General features: G+C 45.2%; 1 protein-coding gene and 1 non-coding gene across 2 annotated transcripts in view; both read right to left on the bottom strand.

The window, feature by feature from the left end:
• The window catches only part of LOC129699301 (beta-soluble NSF attachment protein), a 37,042-nt gene extending 11,052 nt beyond the window's left edge, over window positions 1-25,990 (bottom strand). The window contains exons 1-4 of the mRNA XM_055638964.1: window positions 25,738-25,990; window positions 20,891-20,970; window positions 5,094-5,210; window positions 32-78 (exon numbers count right to left, since the gene is read on the bottom strand). Coding sequence (XP_055494939.1) covers window positions 32-78; window positions 5,094-5,210; window positions 20,891-20,970; window positions 25,738-25,835 — 342 coding nt within the window. The 5' untranslated portion in view covers window positions 25,836-25,990. The remainder of the gene's footprint in view (window positions 1-31; window positions 79-5,093; window positions 5,211-20,890; window positions 20,971-25,737) is intronic.
• On the bottom strand, window positions 11,012-11,183 carry LOC129699916 (U1 spliceosomal RNA). The gene has a single exon (XR_008723955.1). It is a non-coding gene; the product is annotated as a U1 spliceosomal RNA (small nuclear RNA).
• Window positions 25,991-26,646: the final 656 nt, after the last annotated feature.

The following is a 26,646-nucleotide window of genomic DNA, read 5'->3' as shown; positions in this document are numbered from 1 at the left end:
ATCACAGAAATAGATTAATGAAGCATCTTACCATATCTGTGTAGATATCAATAGCAGCATTTAAGCAGTTGATAGCCTCTGTTGGAAAAACGATAGGCTACTTCAGAAAAGCAATTGTCACCATTCAGCTGTTCAACCCATAGACTTCATCTCAGTCACTTTAACATGCAAAATCCTACAGGCTTGTATTGGTGGGAATGCATCACAGTATCACTCAAATCAATTGGGCTGCATATAAATATATAATCCACATAAATAAATATATAATCCACACTTCAGATGAAGTGGACAAATATGAGACCATTGGCAGAAGAATCAGACTATCAACATTCTGCAATCTGCCTTAATGTAAAAAAGGATTCTATAATTTTAAATGTAGACACAAGGAACTGAAGATGCTGGTTTACAAAATACAGTGCTGGAGTAACTCAGCGGGCCAGGCAGCATCTCTGGGGAAGGATCCCAACACGAAGCATCACCTATCCATGTTCTACACACATGCTGCCTGTGTCCTTTATACCCCCTACAAAATCAATGTCAGATTTCAGGAGTCCGAAGAAGGGTCCTGACCCGAAATGTTTCCTCCACAGATGCGGCCTGACCCGCTGAGCTATTCCAGTACTTTTTGTTTTGCTTATGATCCCAGCAATTCCAATTCCCAATGTCTCCATAAAATCAGTAATTCTCATTGCAGATCCTGCACCTGAGGCTCCTTGAATTTACTACTGTGTTGGCATTGAATTGAATAAATTTTATTAGCCAAGTATGTATACGTACAAGGAATTTGCCCCGGTGCTTTGCTCGCAAGTAACAACACGATATACAGCAGACAATTAAAAATAAAACATTATAATTTAAACATGTGAAGAATTAAATAAAATACCAGAGCAAAAGAAAGCTCCAGACTTTTGGCTGTTGAGTAGAGCTACTGCTCGTGGGAAAAGAAATCTGTTTTTATGTCTGGCTGTGGCGACTTTGACAGTCCAGAGTCGTCTTAGAAACATAGAAACATAGAAATTAGGTGCAGGAGTAGGCCATTCGGCCCTTCGAGCCTGCACCGCCATTCAATATGATCATGGCTGATCATCCAACTCAATATCCCGTACCTGCCTTCTCTCCATACCCCCTGATCCCCTTAGCCACAAGGGCCGCATCTAACTCCCTCTTAAATATAGCCAATGAACTGGCCTCAACTACCCTCTGTGGCAGAGAGTTCCAGAGATTCACCACTCTCTGTGTGAAAAAAACTCATCTCGGTTTTAAAGGATTTCCCCTTTAACTTAAGCTGTGACCCCTTGTCCTGGAGTCCCTAACATCGGGAACAATCTTCCTGCATCTAGCCTGTCCAACCCCTTAAGAATTTTGTAAGTTTCTATAAATCCCCAGATCTTCTAAATGATGGAGAGTCTTTCTTCATAAGACAGTCCTGACATCCAGGTGAGGACAGACTTCTTCTCTATGATGGCAGTATAAAACTGGACCCTCTATGGCAATAATGTCCTGCCTCAGTTTGGAGACCAAAACTGTACGCAATACTCCAGGTGTGTCTCACCAAGACCCTGTACAAATGCGAACCTCTCTGCTCCTATAGACAAATCCTTTTGCTGGAGAAACTACCATTCGCTTTCTTTACTGCCTGTGACCTGCAGCACCTTATGGACTGGCGTACCATGACACCCAGGTCTCGCTGCATCTCCCCCTTTCCCAATCGGCCACCATTTAGATAATAACCTGTTTTTGCCACAAAATGGTTAACCTCCATTTATCCACCGTACTGCATCTGCCAAACATTTGCCCACTCACTCACCCAGCCTATCCAAGTCTCCAGCATTTTAGCATCCTCCTCACAGCTAACACTGCCCCCCAGCTTAGTGTCATCCACAGACTTGGAGATATTGCCTCTCAATTCATTTTTGTCTACCTACGATTTTCCAGCATCTGCAGTGCTTTTTTAAACGGGCACCACCGATGAGTCAGTTTTATACTGCCTCCCATTTAAGTCTGTACCTTCTCAATCATGGTCTGGTTTGGCTCAGCCACCAAGCATGACATCTGGAGACTACAGCGCATCGTTTGATCATCCAGAGGGAAGTGCTTCAAAGAGTTTGTGGCCAGGGTGAGAGGGGTCAGAGATGATCTTACCCGCTCGCTTCCTGGCCCTTGCAGTGTACAGTTCATCAATGGGGGGGAGAGATAGTTGCAGCCAGCAACCTTCTCGGATGATCGAACGATGCGCTGTAGTCTCCGGATGTCATGCTTGGTGGCTGAGCCAAACCAGACCGTGATTGAGGACAGACTTACCTATGATGGCAGTATTAAGTTTAAGAAGAACATTGAGAGAAACTCCTGGTTGTTGCCATGGCACCAGGATGCCAGCTGAGTCACTTCCTGTCTGTAGGCGGATTCAACTTTCCGAATCCTGGATCCTTCGTCCCAGATCACCCGCTGGTTTCTCCAGCATTTTTGTCTACCGTCCGCCTGTGAAGATTGTGTTTTCTCAGAGAAGTACATCCTCTGTTGTGCCTTTTTGACTGTGGAGTCAATTGTGGCCTCCCATTTAAGGTACCTGGAAATGATGGTACCTGGAAATGAGTGACCCCATCCTGGATCAGTCCAATCAGGGTTGTGTCGTCTGCAAACTTGAGAAGCTCGACAGAGGAGTCTGTGGAAGTGGAGTCTGTGGAGGTGCAGTCGTACAGAGATCTACGTATGCATGGATGCTCGAGTAGCAATTGTTCCCAACACATCATCACCGAAGTATCAGAGGAACTTGCAGCAACAATAAAGTGGAGATACCATTTCCTATTGTGTTCCTCGCTTGCTACCTTGCAAATTACTCCCTCAAAGACAGAGTGTGGGCAGCAAGTAACTGCGGCCATTCATATCTCTGTGCCAGGATTCCGAGGAATACACGTGACCGGGGAAAAGAGAGTTCCGACCCGAAACGGCACCTAAGCCTCACCAATAACAACCGGTCACGGTGGCGCAGCGGTAGAGTTGCTGCCTTACAACGAATGCAGCGCCGGAGACCCGGGTTCGATCCAGACTACGGGTGCTTGTCTGTACGGAGTTTGCACGTTCTCCCCATAACCCGCGTGGGTTTTCTCCGAGATCTTCGGTTTCCTCCCACACTCCAAAGCCGTACAGGTTTGTAGGTTAATTGGCTTGGTAAAATGTAAAAATTGTCCCTAGTGTGTAGGATAGTGTTAATGTGCGGGGATCGCTGGTCGGCACGGACCCGGTGGGCCGAAGGGCCTGTTTCCGCGCTGTTTCTCTAAACTAAAACCCATCTCCCTCCCCCCCATTCTATTCCAACTCATCAGGCTCCCACTGGATACGGTATAGTACCTCCAAATAGACACAAAATGCTGAAGTAACTCAGAGGGAAGAAGGGTTCCAAACCATTCCTTTTCTCTACAGATGCTGCTTGACCTGCTGAGTTACTCCAGCATTTTGTGTCTATCTTTGGTGTAAACCTGCATCTGCTGTTCCTTCCTACATATATTGACTCCAATTGATTCACCGATTTATCTGCGTTAAAAGGGAACAGTCCTGTCCAACGATACATTCTAAGGATAGACAGAAAAGGCTGGAGTAACGGCGAAACAGGCAGCATCTCTGGAGAGAAGGAATGGGTGACGTTACGCGTCGGGACTCTTCTTCAGGCTGGTTAGGGATAAAGGAAATGAGAGACATAGACGATGATGTAGAGAGATAAAGAATGCTGTCCTGCTGAGTTACTCCAGCTTTTTGTGTTCCTTCCTACGCAATAGATTTTAAGGAGTCTTATGCTGTTGCAATAACGACAACAGCTTTAAAATGATTGACTCTTGCCTCACAGATTTGAACACTGCAGGAGGGCTATGGGCCAAAATGGGAATAAACCCAGTGTGCCAACGGTGGCAAATCCACAATGTACAACTTGGTTTGCATGGACATGGTGGGTCTTACAGCTCTTTGACTCACTATTTCATATGGCTGCATATACCGTACCATACAAACAGGCTTCTTGGCCTACCTTGTCCAATGCTACATACCTCTATGGCTCTGCTGACACAGTGGCAAGGCCTCAGGCTAAAGTTTTTTCATACAACAAGAGCAGATTCAAACTAAAGAGTGCTGCTGCCACTGTTGACTGGAGCTTCTGCTCTGGGCCTGCCAGGATCATGGGCGAAATTCAGACCTGCTCAAGGCCCTTGCTTCATGCATGATTGTTACTCTGGTGACAACAGGGAGTGGCGGCTTCACTGAAAGTGTCCAGATGATGGCTTTCCAATGTATGGACAGGAACTACAGATGCTGGTCTACACCCGAAGATAGACACTAAAAACTGGAGCAGCTCAGTCGGTCAGGTAAAATCTCTAAAGAAAAGGAGCAGGTGACGTTTCGGGTCGAACCCCTTCTTCAGAGGAATAGGTGACATCTCGTTTTGCCTCAGTCTGAAGAAAGGGTCCAACCCGAAACGTCACCTATTCCTTTTCTCGAGAGATGTGGCCTGACCTGATTCTTGATTAGTACGGGTGTCAGGGGTTATGGGGAGAAGGCAGGCAGGAAAATGGCGTTGAGAAGGATAGATAGATCGGCCATGACTGAATGGCGGAGTAGACATGATGGGCGGAATGGCCCAATTCTGCTTCTATCACTTATCAACTGCTGAGTTACTCCAGCATTTTGTGTCTGGCTATGATGGTTTCTCATTGTCAGTAAGATACCTCTCCTCCGAGCCCAAGTAGGGCAACTCTCCATGGGGATCAATCAAGCCGGTATCACTGGCGAGGGACGGGAATGAACTGAACAGAGATCTAGAAGGCAATTGAAAGCCTGTCCACTTCTGTGCTGAGTAAAACAGCAACATGGGTGCTTTTTCCCCCCCACACAGAACACCATCGCCTGAGCCCCCACCTACCCGACGTAACCAAATTAATTATAATCAAGCTGGAGTTTGGCATGTTTTGTTATTGCCTTTAACGCTGGAAAGTCTGTGGTTCACATTAATATCAGAAATTGAGTCATATTCCCCTTGCAAATCAAGCGAAGCAAATACTCCAACCAAAGTGTTTCACAGGCCATTTAGACAGGTAAAAGTCCCTTACCTTGTGGGTCTGCTTTCTTGTACGCGTTCCCCGCATCCACAAAACTGGTGGCGGCGTCGTGTTTGCTTTGCAGCTGCATGTGCAGCTTGGCCGCTTGGCAAAACGCATTCCCCGCAGCTATTAAACAGGAAAGGGAAGCAATGAGACCCGCTGTACAACAACACACGGCACATGAGAGGAATAGATCGGGTAGATGGACAGAGTCTTTTACCCAGAGTAGGAATCGAGGAATCGAGGACCTAGGTTCAAAGCGAAGGGGAAAAGATTTAATAGGAATCCGAGGGGTCACTTTTTCCCACACAGAGGGTGGTGGGTGAATGGAACAAGCTGCCAGAGGAGGTAGTTGAGGCTGGGGCTATCCCATCATTTAAGAAACAGTTAGACAGGTACATGGATAGGCTATCCGGAAAGAGATACCGCAGCATCAAAGCCCGGACAACCAGACTGCTAAACAGCTTCCTTACACAGGCTGTGAGGCTGCTAAACAGTCACTCCACCTGATTCTGCTGCTTTTGCACTGACAATTTAATAACTGGCACCGAGTAATAACCCTGGCACAGGCCACTTAAATCAGCTGCCCTGGACATTTTATAACTGTTTTTTTTTACTTGTATTTTAATGTTGCTTTCTATTTTTACCTGCACTTTTTTAAACTATTTGTACTGTTTTTTATCAGGAACTGGATTGTTTTTTAATCGTTTTTATTTATGCGTGAAATGTTTAAGTTTTTATGTGCGTTGTTCTGGTATTCCCTGGGAAACGTCTTCTCATTTTGCACTGTACAATTGTTGCTTTGCAAGATGACAATTAAAAAAAAAAAGGATGATAATGAATACGACAGATTTGGAGGGTTATGGACCAAGCGCAGGTAAGTACGACTGGTGTAGTTGGGACATTGTTGGCCAGTGTGGGCGAGTTGGGCCGAAGGGCCTGTTTCCACACTGTATCACTCTATGACAGTGACACTGAAACCCAACCCAGACTGTTCCCCTTGCTCAGCACGGCTGATGAAAACCAGTAAATTATAAATGACTTCAGGCAGTTTCACCGCAGGCAAATCAATCTATCAACACCGCCAGTGTACAGTTTGTGCAGATAGAGAACCTACACAGAACCTAGATGTGTTTAGGAAGGAACTGCAGGTGCTGGTTTAAATCGAAGATAGTAACAAAATGCTGGAGTAAATCAGCGGGTCAGGCAGCATCTCTGAAGGGAAGGGTCTTGACCCGAAACATCACCCATTCCTTCTCTTCAGAGATGCTGCTTGTCCCGCTGAGTTACTCCAGCATTTTGTGTCCACATAGAAGTAGAACAGTACAGCACAGGAACAGGCCCTTCAGCCCCCAATGTTTGTTCCAAACATGATGCAAAGTTAAAATGATCTCATCTCCTAAGTGATAGGAGCAGAATTAGGCCATTTGGCTCATCAAGTCTACTCCGCCATTCAATCATGGCTGATCTATCTCTCCCTCCTAATTCTCCTGCCTTCGCCCCATAACCTCCAACACCTGTACTAATCAAGAATCGATCTACCTCTGCTTGTACGTGACCCCTATCCCTCTACTCCCTTACATGTACCTATTCAATACACAGACATGTTTTGTTATTGCCTTTGGGCAATGCTGGAAAGATTGTGGTCTATATTAAGATCAGAATTTGAGTAATATTTCCCTTGCAACTCCAGCTACATAAATAATGCAAAAGAGTTTCATAAGCCATTTACATGGGTACAAGGATAGGCTAAGGGACAAAAGCAGGCAAGTAGTAATAACTTAGATGGGTGTCTTTGTCGGCATGGACGAGTTGGGCCGAAGGGTCTGTTCGATTCTGACTCGGGTGCCATTACAGAAATAAGATCAAGAACCATCCCCAATAGACATGCAATGCATTTACTTGACATTCTTAGACATTGTTTACATCCCAATTAAAATAATATTAAGAGGAACATCACCTGAAAAGTTAAAAGCTCACCTGCTAATGTAAAACAGTAATAGCTTTTAGCTTATGTTGCCTAACAAAATGGCTATTCATATTTCTATCCAAATGCCACGGAGCTTCCTGCAACTCTCCAATTATATTGGTTAATAGAACTCGGTCTCAAAGATTAGTATAATTTAAAGTTACATTTAAAATTTTACAAACTGAAATAATTGCATAATTGGATATATGAATGTTTTTTGCCAAAAGGTTTTCATAGGACATCGAACAGTACAGCACAGGAACAGGGTCTTCGACCCATGTCGGTTCCAAACATGATGTCAAATTAAACTCATCTTTTCTGCCTGCACATAATAATAAATAATAATAATAATTTTATTTATAGAGCACTTTAAAAACAAACATAGCTGCAACAAAGTGCTGTACATCACTAATCATTGACAAAAAAGTTAATACACACCAAAAATAACAATCAAAAGAAATAGTAGGAAAAGACATGTAAAATAAAGAAACATCAAAAACACCACAAACAGAAGCAAAGCCTCAGGCATGGTCAAAAGCCAGGGAGTACAAATGTGTTTTAACACTGGATTTGAAGATGGACAGTGAGGGGGCCTGTCTGATGTGCAACGGCAGGGTGTTCCAGAGTGCCGGAGCAGCAACAGAGAAGGCTCTATCCCCTCTGAGCCTCCGACTAGACCTCGGTACCTCCAGGAGCAGCTGACCAGCTGACCTGAGGGACCGGGCAGGAGCGTATGGGTGGAGCAGCTCAGAGAGGTAAGGCGGTATGATCCGTATCCCACCATTCCCTGCATATCCAAGGGCCTATCTAAAAGTCTCTTAAACACCACTATTGTACCTGCCCCCACCACCACCCCTCGCAGAAAATGTCAGGCACCAAGCACTCTGCAAAAAAAAAAAAAAAAAACTTGCCTTTAAACTTTATCCCATTCATCTTATAGCTTTGCCCTCTAGACTTTTACATTTCTACCCTGGGGAAAAAAAGTTTCTGACTGTTTATTCTATCAATGCCTCATAATTTTGGGGGTAGTGATGGGGGCAGGTACAATAGTGCTGTTTAAGAGGCTTTTAGATAGGCCCTTGGATATGCAGGAAATGGTGGTATAAGCGGTGGCACAGTGGTAGAGCTGATGCCTTACAGCGCCAGAGACCCAGGTTTGATCCAGACTACGAGTGTCGTCTGCATGGAATTTGTGCGTTCTCCCTGTGACCTTGTGGGTTTCCTCCGGGTGCTCCAGTTTCCTCCCACACTCCAAAGACGTGCAGGTTTGGTAGATTAATTAGCTTTGGTAACATTGTAAATTGTCCCGAGTGCATAGGATAGTGCTAGTGTATGGGGTGATCGTTGGTCGGGCTTGTTTCCGTACTGTATCTCCAAAGTAAAGTGCATTTTATACTTCTATCAGGTCTCCCCTCAGCCTCCAACGCTCCAGAGAATAGAATCGCTGTTTGTTCAACCTCTTCTGATAGCTAATCCCTTTAACCCTGGCAGCATGTTGGTAAAACTCTTCTGCATCCTCTCCAAATCCACCACATATATTAAAATCTCGATTGCAGCAATAACATGCAATGTGTGAAATTGTTCCTTTGTCATTTTCCAACACGATTAATTTCACAATGAAAATGCACAATGTTGCCAGGACTAGAGGGCCTGAGCTACAGGGAGAGGTTGAGTAGGCTGGGGCTCTATTCCTTGGAGTGCAGGAGGATGAGCGCCTCTACTTCCAGAGAAGATTACGGAGAGTCAGTTTGTCAAGGAAGACTCTCTCTAACTTCTACAGATGCACAGTAGAGAGCATGCTGACCGGTTGTATCGTGGCTTGGTTCGGCAACTTGAGCGCCCTGGAGAGGAAAAGACTACAAAAAGTAGTAAACACTGCCCAGTCCATCATCGGCTCTGACCTTCCTTCCATCGAGGGGATCTATCGCAGTCACTGCCTCAAAAAGGCTGGCAGTATCATCAAAGACCCACACCATCCTGGCCACACACTCATCTCCCTGCTACCTTCAGGTAGAAGGTACAGGAGCCTGAAGACTGCAACAACCAGGTTCAGGAATAGCTACTTCCCCACAGCCATCAGGCTATTAAACCTGGCTCGGACAAAACTCTGATTATTAATAACCACTTTCTGCTATTTGCACTTTATCAGTTTATTTATTCATGTGTGTATATATTTATATCATGGTATATGGACACATTTATCTGTTTTGTAGTAAATGCCTACTATTTTCTGTGTGCTTAAGCAAAGCAAGAATTTCATTGTCCTATACAGGGACACATGACAATAAACTCCCTTGAACTTGAGGGGCGATCTTATTGAGGTGGATAAAATCATGAGTGTAGATGCACAGAATCTCTTGCCCAGAGTAGGGGAACCTGGAAGCCCAGAGGACACAGGTTTAAGGTGAAGGGGAAAAAGATTCAATAGGAATCTTAGGGGAAACGTTTTCCACACAAAGGCTGGTGGGTGTATGAAACGTGCTCCAGAAGAGGTAGTTCTTCTTTTCGTGTCCATCTTGTTACAAATGTTGCCGTCACCGTTCGTCCTGAAAAGGACGCGAACTTCTGTCGACAATCAGTGTCGCATCACTTGTCGCAATAGATGATGGTGGTAAGTAGAGGCTGGGACTATCCCAACGTTTGAGAAACAGTTAGACAGGTACATGGATAGTGTTTAACTGCAGATGCTGGAGAATCGAAGGTTACATAAAAAAGCTGGAGAAACTCAGCAGGTGCAGCAGCATCTATGGAGCGAAGGAAATAGGCAACGTTTCGGGCCGAAACCCTTCTTCAGGTACATGGATAGGATGAGTTTGGAGGGGTGTGGACCAAGCACAGGCAGGTGGGACAAGTGTAGCTGGGACACGTTGGCCAGTGTGGGAAAGGTGGGCTGAACAGACCATTTCCACACTGTATCTATCACTCTATGGCATGAACCAGAAATGTGCAGAAGGTTCAGGGGAAGGGGAAAAGTAGTCGGGATGCAATGAATAATTTGTACAATAACTTGGTCCACTTGTACAAATAGGAAGGCAAACAGCAGATTACATTTCATTGTTGTAAAAAATGTAAGCACTGCGGCAACAGGACAAACGAGGGAAAGGATGATTACAAAGATTACGGAGAGACAAGAGAGCGATATCAAGCATGACATTTTCAATGTGCAGATAATATCACATTAAAAAGATGGAAAAGTGAAATCTGACCAATAAAAGTTATTCTGTGTATAAGACTTTATAAGATAATTATCGCTGTTGGGGCTAACGGAATCAAAAGTGTAAAAATCTGAACCTGAATGAAAGTTATGGCTGTCTGTGCCAAATATACTCCTGCACCTACAGTACTAGATTATAAGATAATTATCGCTCGGTCGGGCACCGCATTCAAACATGGCTGAATCAACTCAGGGATGATGCAAGGGCCACATCTAACTCCCTCTTAAAAATAGCCAATGAACTGGCCTCGACTACCCTCTGCGGCAGAGAGTTCCAGAGATTCACCACTCTCTGTGTGAAAAAAGTTCTTCTCATCTCGGTTTTAAAGGATTTCCCCCTTATCCTTAAGCTGTGACCCCTTTTCCTGGACTTCCCCAACATCGGGAGCAATCTTCCTGCATCTTCATAAGACAGTCCTGACATCCCAGGAATCAGTCTGGTGAACCTTCTCTGTACTCCTCTATGGCAATAATGTCCTTCCTCAGATTTGGAGACCAAAACTGTAATGTGTCCACCTACCCACTGGTGTGTGGGTGCAGTAGAACCTCCCTGCTCCTGTGCGATGTGTGGCTGCGTGTGAGTGTGGGTGTGAGTGTCAATGCGAGTATGTGTGAAGAATAGGTGCAGGAGTAGGCCATTCGGCCCTTCGAGCCAGAACCGCCATTCAATGGGATCATGGCTGATGATCCACAATCAGTACCACGTTCCTGCCTTCTCCCCATATCCCCTGACTCTGCTATCTTTAAGAGCCCAATCTAGCTCTGAACACAGTCCCCCACTACCACATATTTTGCAGTCGCATATCCTGCATTTGGTGACATCGCAGGCGTCAGCAAACCCGAAGTGCAGTGGGATAGCCTCGTCCTGGAAGAATCGCCCTTTTTGATCACGGTCTCTCCCCTGCCAGGTAAGTAAGTTTATACACATACAAATACATGTAAATACATCTACAGAGGCGCCCTTGGTCACAGAAGACCCGACTTAGGGAAATCTGACTAAGCAAATAATAAGCAAATACCATAAATATTTTAATTTATTTTATTCAAGACAGAAAGATTACATACAGAAATGCAATTCTTTTCAGGTGTTATGGAATAGAGGTGGCAGCTGGTTAATTCAAAAGACAACCATCTGCAAAAATAAAGTTCTTTACATGGACCCATCCCGCCCACAGCTGCCAATGTCTGTACAAAGCACAGGCTGCCATTCACAGCAGGAGGCCAATTAAGAGATTCGCTTTGGCAATCTCTTCTATCAAGTCATAAGTGAATTAGGCCACTCTGCCCATCATCTACTCCGCGATTGCATCAGGGCTGAGCTATCCCTCCCTCCTAGCCCCATTCTCCAGCTTTCTCCCCATAACCTCTGACACCTGTACTAATCAACTATCTATCTCTGCCTTAAAAATATCCATTGACTGGTCCTCCACAGCCTTCTGTGGCAAAGAATCCCACAGATTCACCACCCTCTGACGAAAGAAATTTCTCCTGACATTGACATTTTCTATTGACATTTGTAGAATACTTTATCAAAAAACTTAATGTCCATTGATACGTTAAGGCCAATGAGACTAGTCATTGGACGTGGGGACATTTTGTTTCTGTATCATTGTTATTGAGAGACTAAAAGGCAATGATGAGTCAGAGCATGGAGGGAGTGGGATAATCTGTTTGAGCGATGCCAGGACAATATTACTTTCAACATTGGCAAGACTGAAGAACAGATTGTTGACTTCGGGAAGGGAAAGCCAAGGGACCGTGCACCTGTATTAAGCGCAGATTGGTGATGGTGAGAGCCAACAGCTTCAAGGTCCAGGGTGTACACATCTCTGATGATCTACACTGGCCCAGCACATTGTCGCGGTTAGAAAAAAAGCTCCGCAATGCCTCGGCTACCTCCTAGGTTTGAGGAGATCCAGGATGCCACCAAATACTCTGCCAAACCTCTACACGTATATATGGCGGAGTGAATGCTGGCCGGTTGCGCCACAGACTGGTCTGGAAACCAAATTCCCAAGTATGAGCGTTTGCCGGCACTGGGCCTGTGGTCGCTGGAGTTTAGAAGAACGTAGGGGGACCTCATTGAAACGTACAGAGTAGTGAAACGCTTGGATAGAGTGGATGTAGAGAGGGCGTTTCCACTCGTGGGAGAGTCTAGGACTAGGGATCATAGCCTCAGAATTAAAGGACGTTAATTTAGGAAGGAGATGAGAAGTCAGAGGGAGGTGAATCTGTGGAATTCTTAGCCACAGAAGGCTGTAGAGGCCTAGTTTGTGGATATTTTAAGGCAGAGATAGATTCTTGATTAGTACAAGTGTCAGAGATTACAGGGAGAAGGCAGGAGAAATGGGGTTAGGAGGGAGAGATAGATCAGCCATGATTGAATGGCGGAGTAGACTTGATGGGCCGAATGCCCTAATTCTACTACTACCACTTGTGACCATACAACATGGGAGGCTGTAAAAAGTGCCAGATTGCACAATGGGACCAACAGGAAATACTGCCTCTGGAAAGCAGCTAATATCATCCCCACACCACCCACTGGCCATGCTCTCTTCTCACTGCCACCATCGGGAAGTTGGTACAGAAACATGAGAATTGTACCTCCACACGTGAACCACCTTGCAAGACCTCTACCTCAGCACCAGACCACCATGGACAATCCTGCTGAAATGTTTGACAACCCTCTTCACTATCCACAAAACCATCAATATTTTGGGTCATCTGCAAACCATGCCATGTGCATTCTCATCCAATTCATGTATATAGATGGCAAACAGCAATGGGCGCAGCACCGAACCCTGAGGCTCACCACTAGTCGCAGGATCTATTGATTGAGACAAATGCAGCTGGTCACGTAGCAGGAATCTCAACAGGCAGTGCGAACAGACGTTTGGATCTACATGCTTTTATGAGTGAAATAAAACTGTTACTGGAAAATAGATTAAACTAGACCAAGTGCAGACCCGTTGGGTCTGTTTTCCCCAACGCCATTTGGGGGGGGGGGGGGGGGCTGTGGCATCACACATTCACATTAACCACCCCCAAACACACAGGTGGGGGGAGGGGGGGTGGGAAGAGGGGAGGGAGGGGAGGAGGAGGAGGGAGGAAACGGGACAGATTTGGGAGGGAAAGGAGAGCGGGGTAGGGGGTGGAGAGGGGAGATGGGATGGGGGAGAGAGATGTGGGGGAGGGGGGGGGGGATGGAGGGGGGGGGGAGGGAGGGGGAGAGAGGGTGGGGGGAGGGAGGTGAAGGAGGGGGGGGGGGGGGATGGTGGGGGGGTGGGGGGAGTGGTAGAAGGGGGAGGGGGGAGTGGTGGAAGAGGGACAGAGGGGGTAGGGGGAAGGGGCAGGGGGTAGGGAAGGGGGGGGGTAGAGAGTGAAAGGGAGTGGGGGGAGAGAGGATGGGTGGGTGGGGGAGAGGGAGAGGGGCGTGGAGAGGGAAACATAGAAATAAAGATTCTATAAGATCCCCCCCTCAGTCTTCTAAATTCTAGCGAGTACAAGCCGAGTCTATCCAGTCTTTCTTCATATGAAAGTCGTGACATCCCAGGAATCAGTCTGGTTAACCCTCAATGTACTCCCTCTATGGCAAGAATGCCTTTGGGCATTGGGTAAGTTTGCTTCTATTTTCCATTTCTGACCTCCCGGGCCATGGGCTGTGTTTGGAGCCGGTGCGGGGACAGGTGGGCGGGAAAAGTGGGCCTCTTCCCCACCCCACCCCCCCCCCCCCCCCGGACAGCCTAACACCCCCCCCCCCCCCGACAACCTCCGCTGGCTCCAGGACACCCCCCCTGCTGCAAGCCCTCCCCCCCCGTCAGGCCCCGCTTCAAGCCACCCCTCCCCACCCCGCTCCCCCCAGAACACCCCCCTGCATCGCTCCCCCCCTCCCCCCTCCATGTTCTCCCCCCAGACAGCCCCTGCATCAACCCCTCCCCCCTCCATGTTCTACGTCAAGGGGAATGGGGAAGGGAGTGGAACGGGTGAGGCCGAGATCAGGCGCATCACAATGGGATCCCGTCAGCCACGCCTGCACAGTTGGGGGCTATGGGTGAGTGGTGGAATATTGCGTTGGGGGAACAGGACCCAACGGGTCCCACTCAGTCTAGTATAATAAAAATGAACGGCACATGTTGGTTTACACCAAACAGAAACACTAAATGCTGGAGTAACAGCAGATCAGACAGCATTTCTAAATAAAATGGATAGGGTGACATTTTGGGTCGGGACTGTGTCTGTGTTCGGGATAGGTCAATGCCTGAAGAAGGGTCCTGACCCGAAACGTCACCTATTTATTTTCTCCGGAGATGCTGCCTGCCCTACTGAGATATTCTGCCCTGTCTATCTTCACGTATCAGCTAGCTGCAAGCAAAGCTGGTGTCAAGAGACTGCAGAAAAGTATCAACTAATTAGATTAGGATCAATACTTAATCAAAAATATTGAGTGCAGCTTGTCTATGTAAAAATATTGAGTGCAGCTTATCTATGTTTAACAACATTGGATTTTGGACACGGACGTCAAAAGTCAGTGACGATATTGTGCCTCTGGTCATGATTCATGTAATTCTCACTGACATTGGAATAGAGCATGGAACAGCATAGCACAGGAACAGGCCCTTCAGCCCACAATGTTTGTGCTGAACATGATGTCAGGTTCAACTAATCTTGCCTGCACATATTCCTTTGCATCCGTGTGCCTACCTAAAAGCTTCTTAAATGCCAGTGTCATATCCACCTCCACCATCGCCCCATTTTAGACACCCACCATTCCCTGTGTAAAAACTTCATAAGATCACAAGTGATAGGAACAGAATTAGGCCATTCGGCCCATCAAGTCTACTCCGCCATTCAATCATGGCTGATCTATCTCTCCCTCCTAACCCCATTCTCCTGCCTTCTCCCCGTAACCTCGGACACCCGTACTAATCAAGAATCTATCTATCTCTGCCTTAAATATATCCACGGATGGTATCCACAGCCTCTGTGGCAAAGAATTCTACAGATTCACCACCCTCAGACTGAAGAAACTCCTCCTTCCAAAAAGAATGGCCTTTAATTCTGAGCTAATTTAACTTAGCCTGCACATCTCCTTTAAACTATGCTCATCTCACCTTAAAGCTATGCCCCATTTGTTCAGTTTCGGGACATATAACAATAAGACTCTCTTGATGCTAGTCGTAGAGTCCAAGAGTGATACAGTGTGGAAACAGGCCCTTCGGCCCAACTCGCCCACACCGGCAAACAATCTCCCAACTACACTAGTCCCACTTGCCTGCGCTTGGTCCATATCTCTCCAAATTTGTCCTATCCATGTACCTGTCTAACTGTTTCTTAAACGATGGGTTAGTCCCAGCCTCAACTACCTCCTCTGGCAGCTTGTTCCATACACTCACCACCCTCTGTGTTTATTCCTATTAAATCTTTTCCCCTTCACCTTGAATCTATGTCCTCTGGTCCTCGATCCCCGACTCTGGGCAACAGACTCTATGCATCTACCCAATCAATTCCTCACATGATTTTGTACACCTCAATAAGATTTCCCCTCATCCTCCTGTGCTCCATGGAATAGAGATCCAGCCTACTCAACCTCTCCCTATAGCTCACACCTGGCAAAATCCTCATAAATCTTTTCTGAACCCTTTCAAGGTTGACAATATCTTTCCAAAACATGGTGCCCAGAACTGAACACAATATTCTAAATGTGGTCTCACCAACGTCTTATACAACTGCAACATGACCTCCTAACTTCTATACGCAATACTCTGACTGATGAAGGCCAAAGTGCCAAAAGCCTTTTTGACCATCTTATCTACCTGCAACTCGACCTTCAAGGAACCATGCACCTATACTCCTCGATCCCTCTGCAACACTACCCAGAGGCCTAACATTTACCGTGTAGGTCCTGCCCTCGTTCGACGTCCCAAAATGTAACAACTCAGACTTCTCTGTATTAAACTCCATCAACCATTCCTCCACCCACCTGGCCAATCGATACAGATCCTGCTGCAATTTTTCACAATTATCCTCACTATCTATAAAACCACTCACTTTTGTATCATCAGCAAACTTGCTAATCTTGCTCTGTATGTTCTCATCCAAATCATTGATGTAGATCTGTACCGGGCCCAGCACCGAACCCTGAGGCACACCACTAGTCACAGGCATCCAGTCTGAGATGCAACCTTCCACCATCACCCTCTGCTTCCTTCCATGAAGCCAATTTGCTATCCATTCAGCTATCTCTCCTTGGATCCCATGAGATCTAACCTTCTGGACCAGCCTAGCATGCGGAACCTTGTCGACTACCTTACTGAAATCCATGTACACAGCATCTACAGCTCTGCCCTCATCAACCTATTGGTCATGTCTTCAAAAAAATCAATCAGATTTGTGAGACACGACCTCCCACGTACAAAACCATGCTGACTATCCCCAAACAGCCTTTGCCCATCCAAATGCCTGTATAACCAATCCCTCATTTGACATTTCATAAGTTCTAGGAGCAGAATTAGGCCGTCATATCTACTCCGCCATTCAATCATGGCCGATCTATATTTCCCTCTCAACCCCATTCTCTTGCCTTTCCCCCATAACCAGGGACACATTTTCAACCCTGGGAAAACCCTCCCTACCCTATCTATGCCTTTTTCATCATTTTATACCCTTTTATCAGGTCCCCACTCGCCCAATGACGTTTCAGAGAAAACAATCCAAGTTTGTCCAAGCTAAAATCTGGATAATTTTCAATGTAATTCTGCTTTTCCTGAAATTCCCAACAGAATTGTATTATTACCCAATACAACACACTATTTTACAATATAAATCCATTTTCTATTCCTTCAGTTCGCCTGGTTTTGAAACACAAATTAAACCCAATTTATGTATGATTGTAGGCAAAAATGCTGAAGTAACTCAGCGGGACAGGCAGCATCTCTGGAGAGAAGGAATGGGTGACGTTTCGGGTTGAGACCCTGCTTCGTTGTAAACCAGCATCTGCAGTTCCAACTTTAAGGCAGAGATAGATAGATTCCTGATTAGTACAGGTGTCAGAGGTTATGGGGATGAAAAAGTTCACTTAAAAGATAGACAAAGTACAAATTCTTAAGACCATACAAAGCATTAATTTAACGTCTGATGGGTGTGGACCTAGAGACCCAGAGGCAACAGTTTCACGTCCGAATCTCCAGCAGCACACACAAAGACATACTAGAAAACGCGAGTTTATATACGTACAGAAATAAAACCAATTGCATGATGTAATGTACAAAAACCATCATCCGCCTCCAAATATGGAGTGGTTTTTCACTCTTTGCCAAAAGCCAGTTACCCCAATGGCATCCTCTGGACCCCTTCTTATCTGATTAACCTCTTCAACACATAAAAAACCTTGCAAGAGAGCTACAAACCTTTCACCTTAAGTTAAAAAAACCCTTGTCACGATGGAAGTTGTCCAAATCTCATCATGCATTACAATTGGCCTTTTACAACAGGAAAGCTTAAATGTGACAACAATCAATTAATAACTAACTCTTTCAGGGAGACAGCAGGAGAATGGGATTAGGAGGGAGAGATACATCAGCCATGAATGAATGGCTGAGTAGATTTGATGGGCCGAATGATCGTACTGCTTTGAACGAAAACTACTCCAACTACAATTATTTTTTTTAAAAGGCACGACTATTTGAATATTTAACTAGGATAGTAACTAAACATTGCCTTCCAAACAATCCAAAAAGCTACCTACGTCATTCTTAATCCTCTAATCTTTTCCATCCATATCCTGGGGTTTAAAACAATCTTTTAACTGAAGATTTATATTCACGCATCTCTAAAGTAAATCCACATTATCTGTATTTAATCTATTCCACTGTCTGCCTGAAAGAACCAAAATGCTATAAAATTCCTACTTCATAATAAATCAACCTTCGACATGCCGGATAGTTTAGATTAGTTTAGTTTAATGCCACGTGTACCATGGTACAGTGAAAAGCTTTTTTTGTTGCATATTATCCAGTCGGCGGAAAGACTAAGGTACACAAAAATGCTGGAGAAACTCAGTGGGTGCAGCAGCATCTATGGAGCGAAGGAGATAGGCAACATTTCGGGCCGAAACCCTTCTTCATTCGGCAGAAAGACAATGCAAGATTACAATCAATGAAGAAAGACTGGATAGACTTGGTTTATACTCTCTAGAATTTAGGAGATTGAGAGGGGATCTTATAGAAACTTACAAAATTCTTAAGGGGTTGGACAGGCTAGATGCAGGAAGATTGTTCCCGATGTTAGGGAAGTCCAGGACAAGGGGTCACAGCTTAAGGATAAGGGGGAAATCCTTTAAAACCGAGATGAGAAGAACTTTTTTCACACAGAGAGTGGTGAATCTCTGGAACTCTCTGCCACAGAGGGTAGTTGAGGCCAGTTCATTGACTATATTTAAGAGGGAGTTAGATGTGGCCCTTGTGGCTAAGGGGATCAGGGGGATATGGAGAGAAGGCAGGTACGGGATACTGAGTTGGATGATCAGCCATGATCATATTGAATGGCGGTGCAGGCTCGAAGGGCCGAATGGCCTACTCCTGCACCTAATTTCTATGTTTCTATGTTTCTAATCAAGCCGTCCACAGTGTACAAATACAGGATAAAGGGAATAACATTTAAGGTAGAGTCCAGTAAAATCTTATTAAAAATTGTTAGAGGGTCTCCACTGAGGTAGATGACAGGTCAGGACTGCTCTCATGCTGTTGAATGGATGGTTCACTTGCAAGTTAAAAATACTGGACAAGGGATGACTTGAAGTTCACACTGTAATCAACAATAACCTCTAACAATGTAAACAGTCAGAATACATTGAGAGGTGAACCTTGAAAATGGAAGAAGAGAGTTGCTCGAGGTACGTATGAAATGCCGGAAGCACTAGGGTGCATTTTGACTACACTACAGGCAGCTGTCAATGTGAACGTGCATAGTTCGAGTAGACAGCAAAGACACGGGATTTGTCTGCAGCCTGCCTCGCAGGCAATGGTGCAGCAACAGGCTGTCGTATTTAATTGTATGGCAGATCTGGAGATGACCCACTGAAAAATAAAATCATTTTTGCAAACAAATACTTGCACTGGTGAAGTCTGCTGAGCTTACTTGACTCTAAAGAAGGTTCTCGACCCCAAACGTCACCCCTTCCTTCTCTCCAGAGATGATGCCTGTCCCGCCGAGTCATTTTAAAATGTTTTTTTGTGTTATTGCAAGAAAATGCACATCACAGGAAAGATTTCTTCAGCGGCCTCTCTGGATTCCTCACGGGTGGCAAAGCGGCGCAGCTGGTACAGGTCCAGCTGGTGTTTCACAACGCCAGAGACCAGGGTTCGATCTCCACCTCGGGTGTTGTCTGTGTGGAGTTTGCATGTTCTCCCTGTGATCGCTCTGGTTTCCACCCACATCTCAAAGACATGCGGGTTTGTAGGTTAACTGGCCTCTGTATATTGTCCCCAGCATATAGGGAGTGGATGAGAAACTGGGATAACATGGAACTAGGGTGAATGAGTGGTCAGCGTGGACTCGGTGGGCATAAAGGGCTGTTTCCATGCTGTTCTTCCAAATTAAACTGAATAAGATATGAGAAAACCCAGCATCAAAATGAAAATGTATACATAGAAACATAGAAAATAGGTGCAGGAGGAGGCCTTTCGGCCCTTCGAGCCAGCACCGCCATTCATTGTGATCATGGCTGATCGCAGTTTTGGGGACAGAGCCTTCTCCAGGGCAGCTCCCAGGCTCTGGAACTCCCTCCCCCAACTGATCCGCAATTCCGTGTCCCTCACCATCTTCCAGTCCCGCCTCAAGACCCATCTCTTCACCTCTGCCTATCCTTAGCCCCACGTCCCCCTCCCTTTTCATCTGTGCTTGAATTGCCTCATATTGTGTTTTGAATTGAATTCTGTCTTTAATTTGTGTACTAGTCATGTCTCTACTATTTATTTCATTCCCCTTACATGTTTTTCCTCTACTTGCTAAATTTTTGTAAGGTGTCCTTGAGACTCTTGAAAGGTGCCCATAAATAAAATGTATTATTATTATTATTATTATTATCGTCCCCAATCAATAACCCGTGCCTGCCTTCTCCCCATATCCCTTGATTCCATTAGCCCCTAGAACCCTATCTAACTCTTTCTTAAATCCATCCAGTGATTTGGCCTCCACTGCCCTCTGTGGCAGGGAATTCTACAAATTCACAACTCTCTGGGTGAAAAAGTTTTTTCTCACCTCAGTGTTAAATGGTCTCCCCTTTATTCTAAGACTGTGGCCCCTGGTTCTGGACTCGCCCAACATTGGGAACATTTTTCCTGCATCTAGCTTGTTCAGTCCTTTTACAATGTTATATGTTTCTATAAGATCCCCCCTCATCCTACTAAACTCCAGTGAATACAAGCCTAGTCTTTTCAATCTTTCTACAAACGCAGTCATTGCCATTTTAAGTGAAAAGGTGATGCTTCAGTCTGAAGAAGGGTCTCGACCCAAAACATCACCCATTCCTTCTATCCTGAGATGCTGCCTGTCCCACTGATTTGATCAACGACACTAGTTAGCTCAATCAGTAAACCACAACCCAGGTTTGAATATGCAACTCACCAGTCCAGTTTTTGGCCATCTTGAACATGTTTGCAGCTCTCGCAAACATTTCGCATGCTTCTTCAACTCTTGCGTTTCCTCTGAAATGAAATATATATATATATTAAAAAAATACCCACAAATCCATCGATTCTTTCCTGATCTCACCTTTCCGTTATACCATTAATTTTTCACCCAAGACCTCCCCTTGCACAATCCCACATACAGCATACGTGAACTAACCCAAACAGACTCTGGACTGGGAATGCTATCCAATGCTCTTGCCATTTAGGAAATCCTTGCTCAATCCCCTGTAGCTTTCGGTGAAAACAGATCCAATTACATTCAACTAAGTTGCAGTCCTCAGGGCGGCATGGTGGTGCAGCGGTAAAGTTGCTGCTTTAGAGCGGTGGAGATGCTGCCTTACAGCACCAGAGACCCAGGTTCTGCGGTTGAGCCGCGGGACTGACTACCATCGCCCGGTGGGGTAACAACATATCGCCTCAGCGCAGAGGGAGAATGAGGGAAGAGACAGTAACTTTAAGACTTTTGCCTCCATCACAGTGAGGAGGTGCCTGGTGAACTCACTGTGGTGGATGTTAATTTGTGTTTATTGTGTTTTGTTGTTTATTATTATATGCATGGCTGCAGGCAACGACATTTCGTTCAGACCAAAAGGTATGAATGACAAATAAAGGATCTAATCTAATCTAAGGTTCGATCCTAACTACAGGTGCTGTCTGTACGGAGTTTGTGCGTTCTCCCTGTGACCGTGTGGGTTTTCTCCGGGTGCTCTGGTTTCCTCTCACATTCCAAAGTCGTACAGGCCTTGGGTTAGTTAGCTTGGGTAAATTGTCCCTAGCATGTAGAATGGAACTAGTGTACGGGGTGATCGCTGATCGGCGCGGACCAGATTGGGCGAAGGGCATGTTTCCACACTGTAACTCTAAAGCCTAAAAATATCAGAAATGCACTGGTTTAGTTTAGAGATTCAGCATGGAAACAGGCCCCTCGGCTCACCGGCTCCACACCAATCATCAATCACCCGCTCATGCTAATTCTATGTTTTCCAACTCGCAGTATCTCTGGTTGAGCTGCCTACCTAACAGGCATACATTAATATTCAACATCAATGTGTCAATCAATAAAGATCTTTATTTACTTCCTTTTCCATTTTGCTTGGACATTTTCCTATCACAGACAAAAAGCATCATTATTTTTTTTTTCTAACACTACAGCTGGACAGCAAAGACTCAAGATTCATTGATGGGAGCTTATTCATTGCTAAAATGAATCTCAAGTTCATATTAAGAAGAGGAGGCATCTGTGGGCGGAATTAATACAATCTATGTTTCAGTGCAGAAGATGCTCAGTGCAGAAGAGCTCAGGGGTGTGCCGGTTATGCTTCGTGAATCTTGGGCGATTTCTTTCCACATTTGGTATTTTGTTTTTACTTGGGTAGGAAGGAACTGCAGATGCTGGTTTACACCGAAGATGGATATAAAAGGCCCAAAGAGGCTCTCCCGCAGCCAACAATGGACCATAGTGGGCTCAACCTTTCCTTGGACATCGGTACCGGCTCTGGTTGAACCTTTTGCATACCTCGATTCTCTCTCCCCTGACTCTCAGTCTGAAGAAGGGTCTCGACCCGAAACCTCACCTATTGCTTATTGCTCATATTCTATGTCGCTCTTCTAGGGAGATGCTAACTGCATTTCGTTGCCTCTGTACTGTACACTGCACAACAACAATAAAGTTTTAATCTGAATCTGAATCCTTCTCTCCAGAGATGCTGCCCGACCTGCTGAGTTACTCCAGCATTTTGTGCCTGATCTTTTGTTAATAACTTGTCTCTTTTCACCAGCAAGAACATTACAGCATTGTGATAAAAATCCTTGATCAGAGTGTTAAGATAAGTTAGGTTAAACATTGATGTAAGATGCAATCTTAAGGCTCCATAGCATATATCTAACACAAAGACTGGATGCTAATGGAACAAGTACACAGTTTCCCCATTTTACATGCTGATAACAACATTTTATGTACCAGCTCATGGATTTGAGTTTATCAGGAGGCAAATGACAGCTATAGATCCCAATGAAGCAATACATTTGTGATTTAAATTCAAGCAAACTTTTGAGGCATAAATTATAAATAAAGTATTTTACCTGTCCCTGTTAATTCTCCAATGCCAAATGCGAAAATTCATCTAATTAGTAACCAAGATCAACAGACAGAAAAGTCCAAAGTATAATTCTTGGAGAAAAAAAGACAAAGTCCTGCAATAATTCAGTAGACAAAAAATGCTGGAGAAACTCAGGGGGCGAGGAACTTAAATGCTGCCTCACCTGCTGAGTTTCTCCAGCATTTTTTGTCTACCTTCGATTTTTCCAGCATTTGCAGTTCTTTCTTAAGCAATAACTCAGTTCATCAGGCAGCATCTCTGGAAAATCGAAGGTGGACAAAAATGCTGGAGAAACTCAGCAGGCACGGCAGCATCTATGGAGCGAAGGAAATAGGCAAAGTTTCGGGCCAAAACCCTTCTTCAGAAAACATGGATTGGTGGGATTTCGGGTCAGGAGCCCCTGAAGAAGGGTCACAACTTGAAACTTAACCTATCCACGTTCTCCAGAGATGATGCCTGACCAGCTGAGTTACTCCAGCACTTTTTGTGTCCTTTGTTTTGTAAAACAGTATCTCCAGTTCCTTGTGTCATCTCTGGCTTGGTTGAATTAAATCCCTCTGCTGAGATATTGGAAGGATTTCTAGAATTTGGTTAAACAAAGGTGATAACTTCATACGTTCATAGGTTGTAGGAGCAGAAGTAGGCCATTTGGCCGATCAAGTCGACTCCGCCATTTCAACTTTAAGAGAGTTAGATAGAGCTCTAGGGGCTAGTGGAGTCAAGGGATATGGGGAGAAGGCAGGCACGGGTTATTGATAGGGGATGATCAGCCATGATCACAATGAATGGTGGTGCTGGCTCGAAGGGCCGAATGGCTTCCTCCTGCACCTATTTTCTATGTTTCTATGTCTATGTTTTAATCATGGCTGATCTATCTTTTCCCTTCAACTCCATTCTCCTGCCTTTTTCCCATAATCCCCGACACCGTTACTAATCAAGAATCTATCGATCTCCATTTTAAAAATATCCATTGAGTTGGTCTCCACAGCCTGTGGCAATGAATTCCACAGATTCACCACCTTCTTTAGTCAGAGAAATTCCTCAAAGATAAACACAAAATGCTGGAGTAACTCAGCGGGACAGGCAGCATCTCTGGAGAGGAGGAATGGGTGAATTTTCCTACTCATCTCCTTTCTAAAGGTACGTCATTTTATTCTGAGGCTATGGCCTCTGGTCCTTGACTGTCCCATTAGTGGATACATCCACTTCACATCCAGGCCTTTCACTATACAGAGTCCTTGTCCCTGCCTATAATTCGGTAAAGTAAAACCCCTTTCCCATGGAAAGGTGTGTTTGTGCATAATTATCAGGTGAGCAAAGGACTGGTTAGCGATGGCCTCAGCAGCCAAAAACGTTGTTGATGTTCACCTATAAAGATCACAGATAAACAATAACCACTTAGCTGAAGAACTAGACAATACTTGGCAGTGATGCCACAGGAATGCTGCAAAGGAGGAGAAAAGAATGGCTTTTAGCCAATTTGTGCAGAACGCATACCGAGGTTTTTAACTACTAACTGATACACAAAGTTCTCCAATTGGATTTATGTGGATTCATTACATTCAATTTTTTTTTTGCACACAGAACGGATGAAATATTCCTTCAGTCTCTGCCTATCCACGTGCCATAAGCCTCTTAAACGCAAAGGGGTGGTGGTGGAGACAGACAGAATAGTGGCATTTAAGAACCTTTTTGATAGGCACGTATGTGGATATTATGCAGGGAATGTAGGGACATGGATCACTTATCGGCAGATGAAATTAGCTTATCTTGGCATCAAGGACATTGTGGGCTGAAGGGCCTGTTCCTGTGCTGCACTGCTCCATGTTCAGCAAAACAATCCATCTCCCCCTTCACAAATTCGTTACAGTTTTTACAATAAAATCTCAAAAAAAGAATCTGAATAGATGCAAGTCAATATGATTAGTTATTTCTCCAGCCAACATCAATAATAATCTTTCAAAGAATAAAGTCAATACCCCTGGAGAATATTTAAGAGCCCATTTATTAATTTTTGTGTGATTACGGCTGCCCATTCATGATCCCAAATCCATGTCCATACCGATAACGTGACAAGGGCCAATATCAGTGACTGGTCAGCCAGTATCTTCTATCTCAGCTTGATACATATTTCTTTTTTGCTCTAAGCTAACGAGCTTTCTTCTTGTTCAACAACTTAAAGGGCAAAAACAACCCCAGAGGGAATAGATAATTTCCCAATTAATCTACATGCAGCAGCACTCTACACTTGCAATCCGCGCACATTACCAAAGGACAAGCATTAATTATCCCCGACCCTAACCTTTTCTTCCCAACCTTAAATCATTCTGGCATACAAGATTTACAAGAAAAAAGATGGCAGACTAAACACTGCAGTGTTTTCAAAGAAGATTGCATCTGCAGAATTATTCAGTGTAATCGGCTTTTGCATCCTGCACCCCCTCCTCCCTCTCCCTCTCCCCTCTCTCTCTGCCACAGGGAATAAACATGCAATGCATTTTTGTGCAAAAAATGTACTGCCATTTCTGCAAAATGATGATTGCCTCCCATCACCTCCCTGATAAATGCAATGCAACATAAAAGCCAGCTTGCATAAAACCCTCTCCCCACCCCCAAGGCTCGGTTTGCAGTGTAAATAACCCGCCCCCTCCCCCGTTTATTGCTCAGCATCAGCCTCTCTTACCCAAACAAGCCTCCTAGAAATGAATGCGACGACTTCACCTTCTTCTCAGCATCAGCCATCAGCTGCATCGCTTCTTTCTCTTTGCCAGAATTGTCCATTTTTGCAATTGTTCCTTTTGCTTATTTGTTGTTGCTTTTGCTTATTTGTTGTTGCTTTTGCTTCAATGCAGGGGCATGTACTGATGGCACGATCTTGCAGCCAGGGCAGCAGCACCAGCCTTCTTCTTCTCCTCCGTTCCTCTGCTTCTGCTGCACCTGCCTTGACTGCGACCCGCTCCGCCCACGGGTCGGGATGAGTCGAGCAAAGTACCCGCAAAGCACGCCGGTCTTTGTAGTCCTTCCCACCGCGGGCTCCAGCGGCTCCAACCGCAACTGGAACTACACCTCCCAGTCGACCCCGCGCCAAGACTAGTCTACATTGCTCCCAATGACAGCGAATTGGGGACTGGGTTGAATGCAACCAGTAACAAATACTATGTCATGTTTAGGATTATTGCCAAGTTTACTGCACACACAAATTGGCAGATTATCCAGGCAGCGGTGGTGTCAATCTCGAAAGGGTGCAAAGAAGAGAAGTCAGTCTGAAGAGGGGTCTCGACCCAAAACGTTACCCATTCCTTCTATCCAGAGATTCTATCTGTCCCACTGAGTTACTCCAGTATTTTGCATCTATCTTAGATTTATAAGGATGTTGCCAGGAGGGTCTGAGCTATAGGGAGAGGATGAGTAGGCTGGGACTCTATTCCTTGGAGAGCAGGCAGATGAGGGGTGATCTAATATTGTATAAGATCATGAGAGGAATCGATCGGTTAGATGCACAGACAGGGCCGTCTTAACAGCTTTATAGGCCCCCGGGCAAAGCAGTGCACTGGGGCCCCTACACTTCCAGTTTCTTTATGCCGAATCAATT

The sequence above is a fragment of the Leucoraja erinacea genome, chromosome 8 (assembly GCF_028641065.1).
Source record: "Leucoraja erinacea ecotype New England chromosome 8, Leri_hhj_1, whole genome shotgun sequence".
Lineage (NCBI taxonomy): Eukaryota > Metazoa > Chordata > Chondrichthyes > Rajiformes > Rajidae > Leucoraja > Leucoraja erinaceus.
This window is presented reverse-complemented; position numbering and strand designations above follow the sequence as displayed.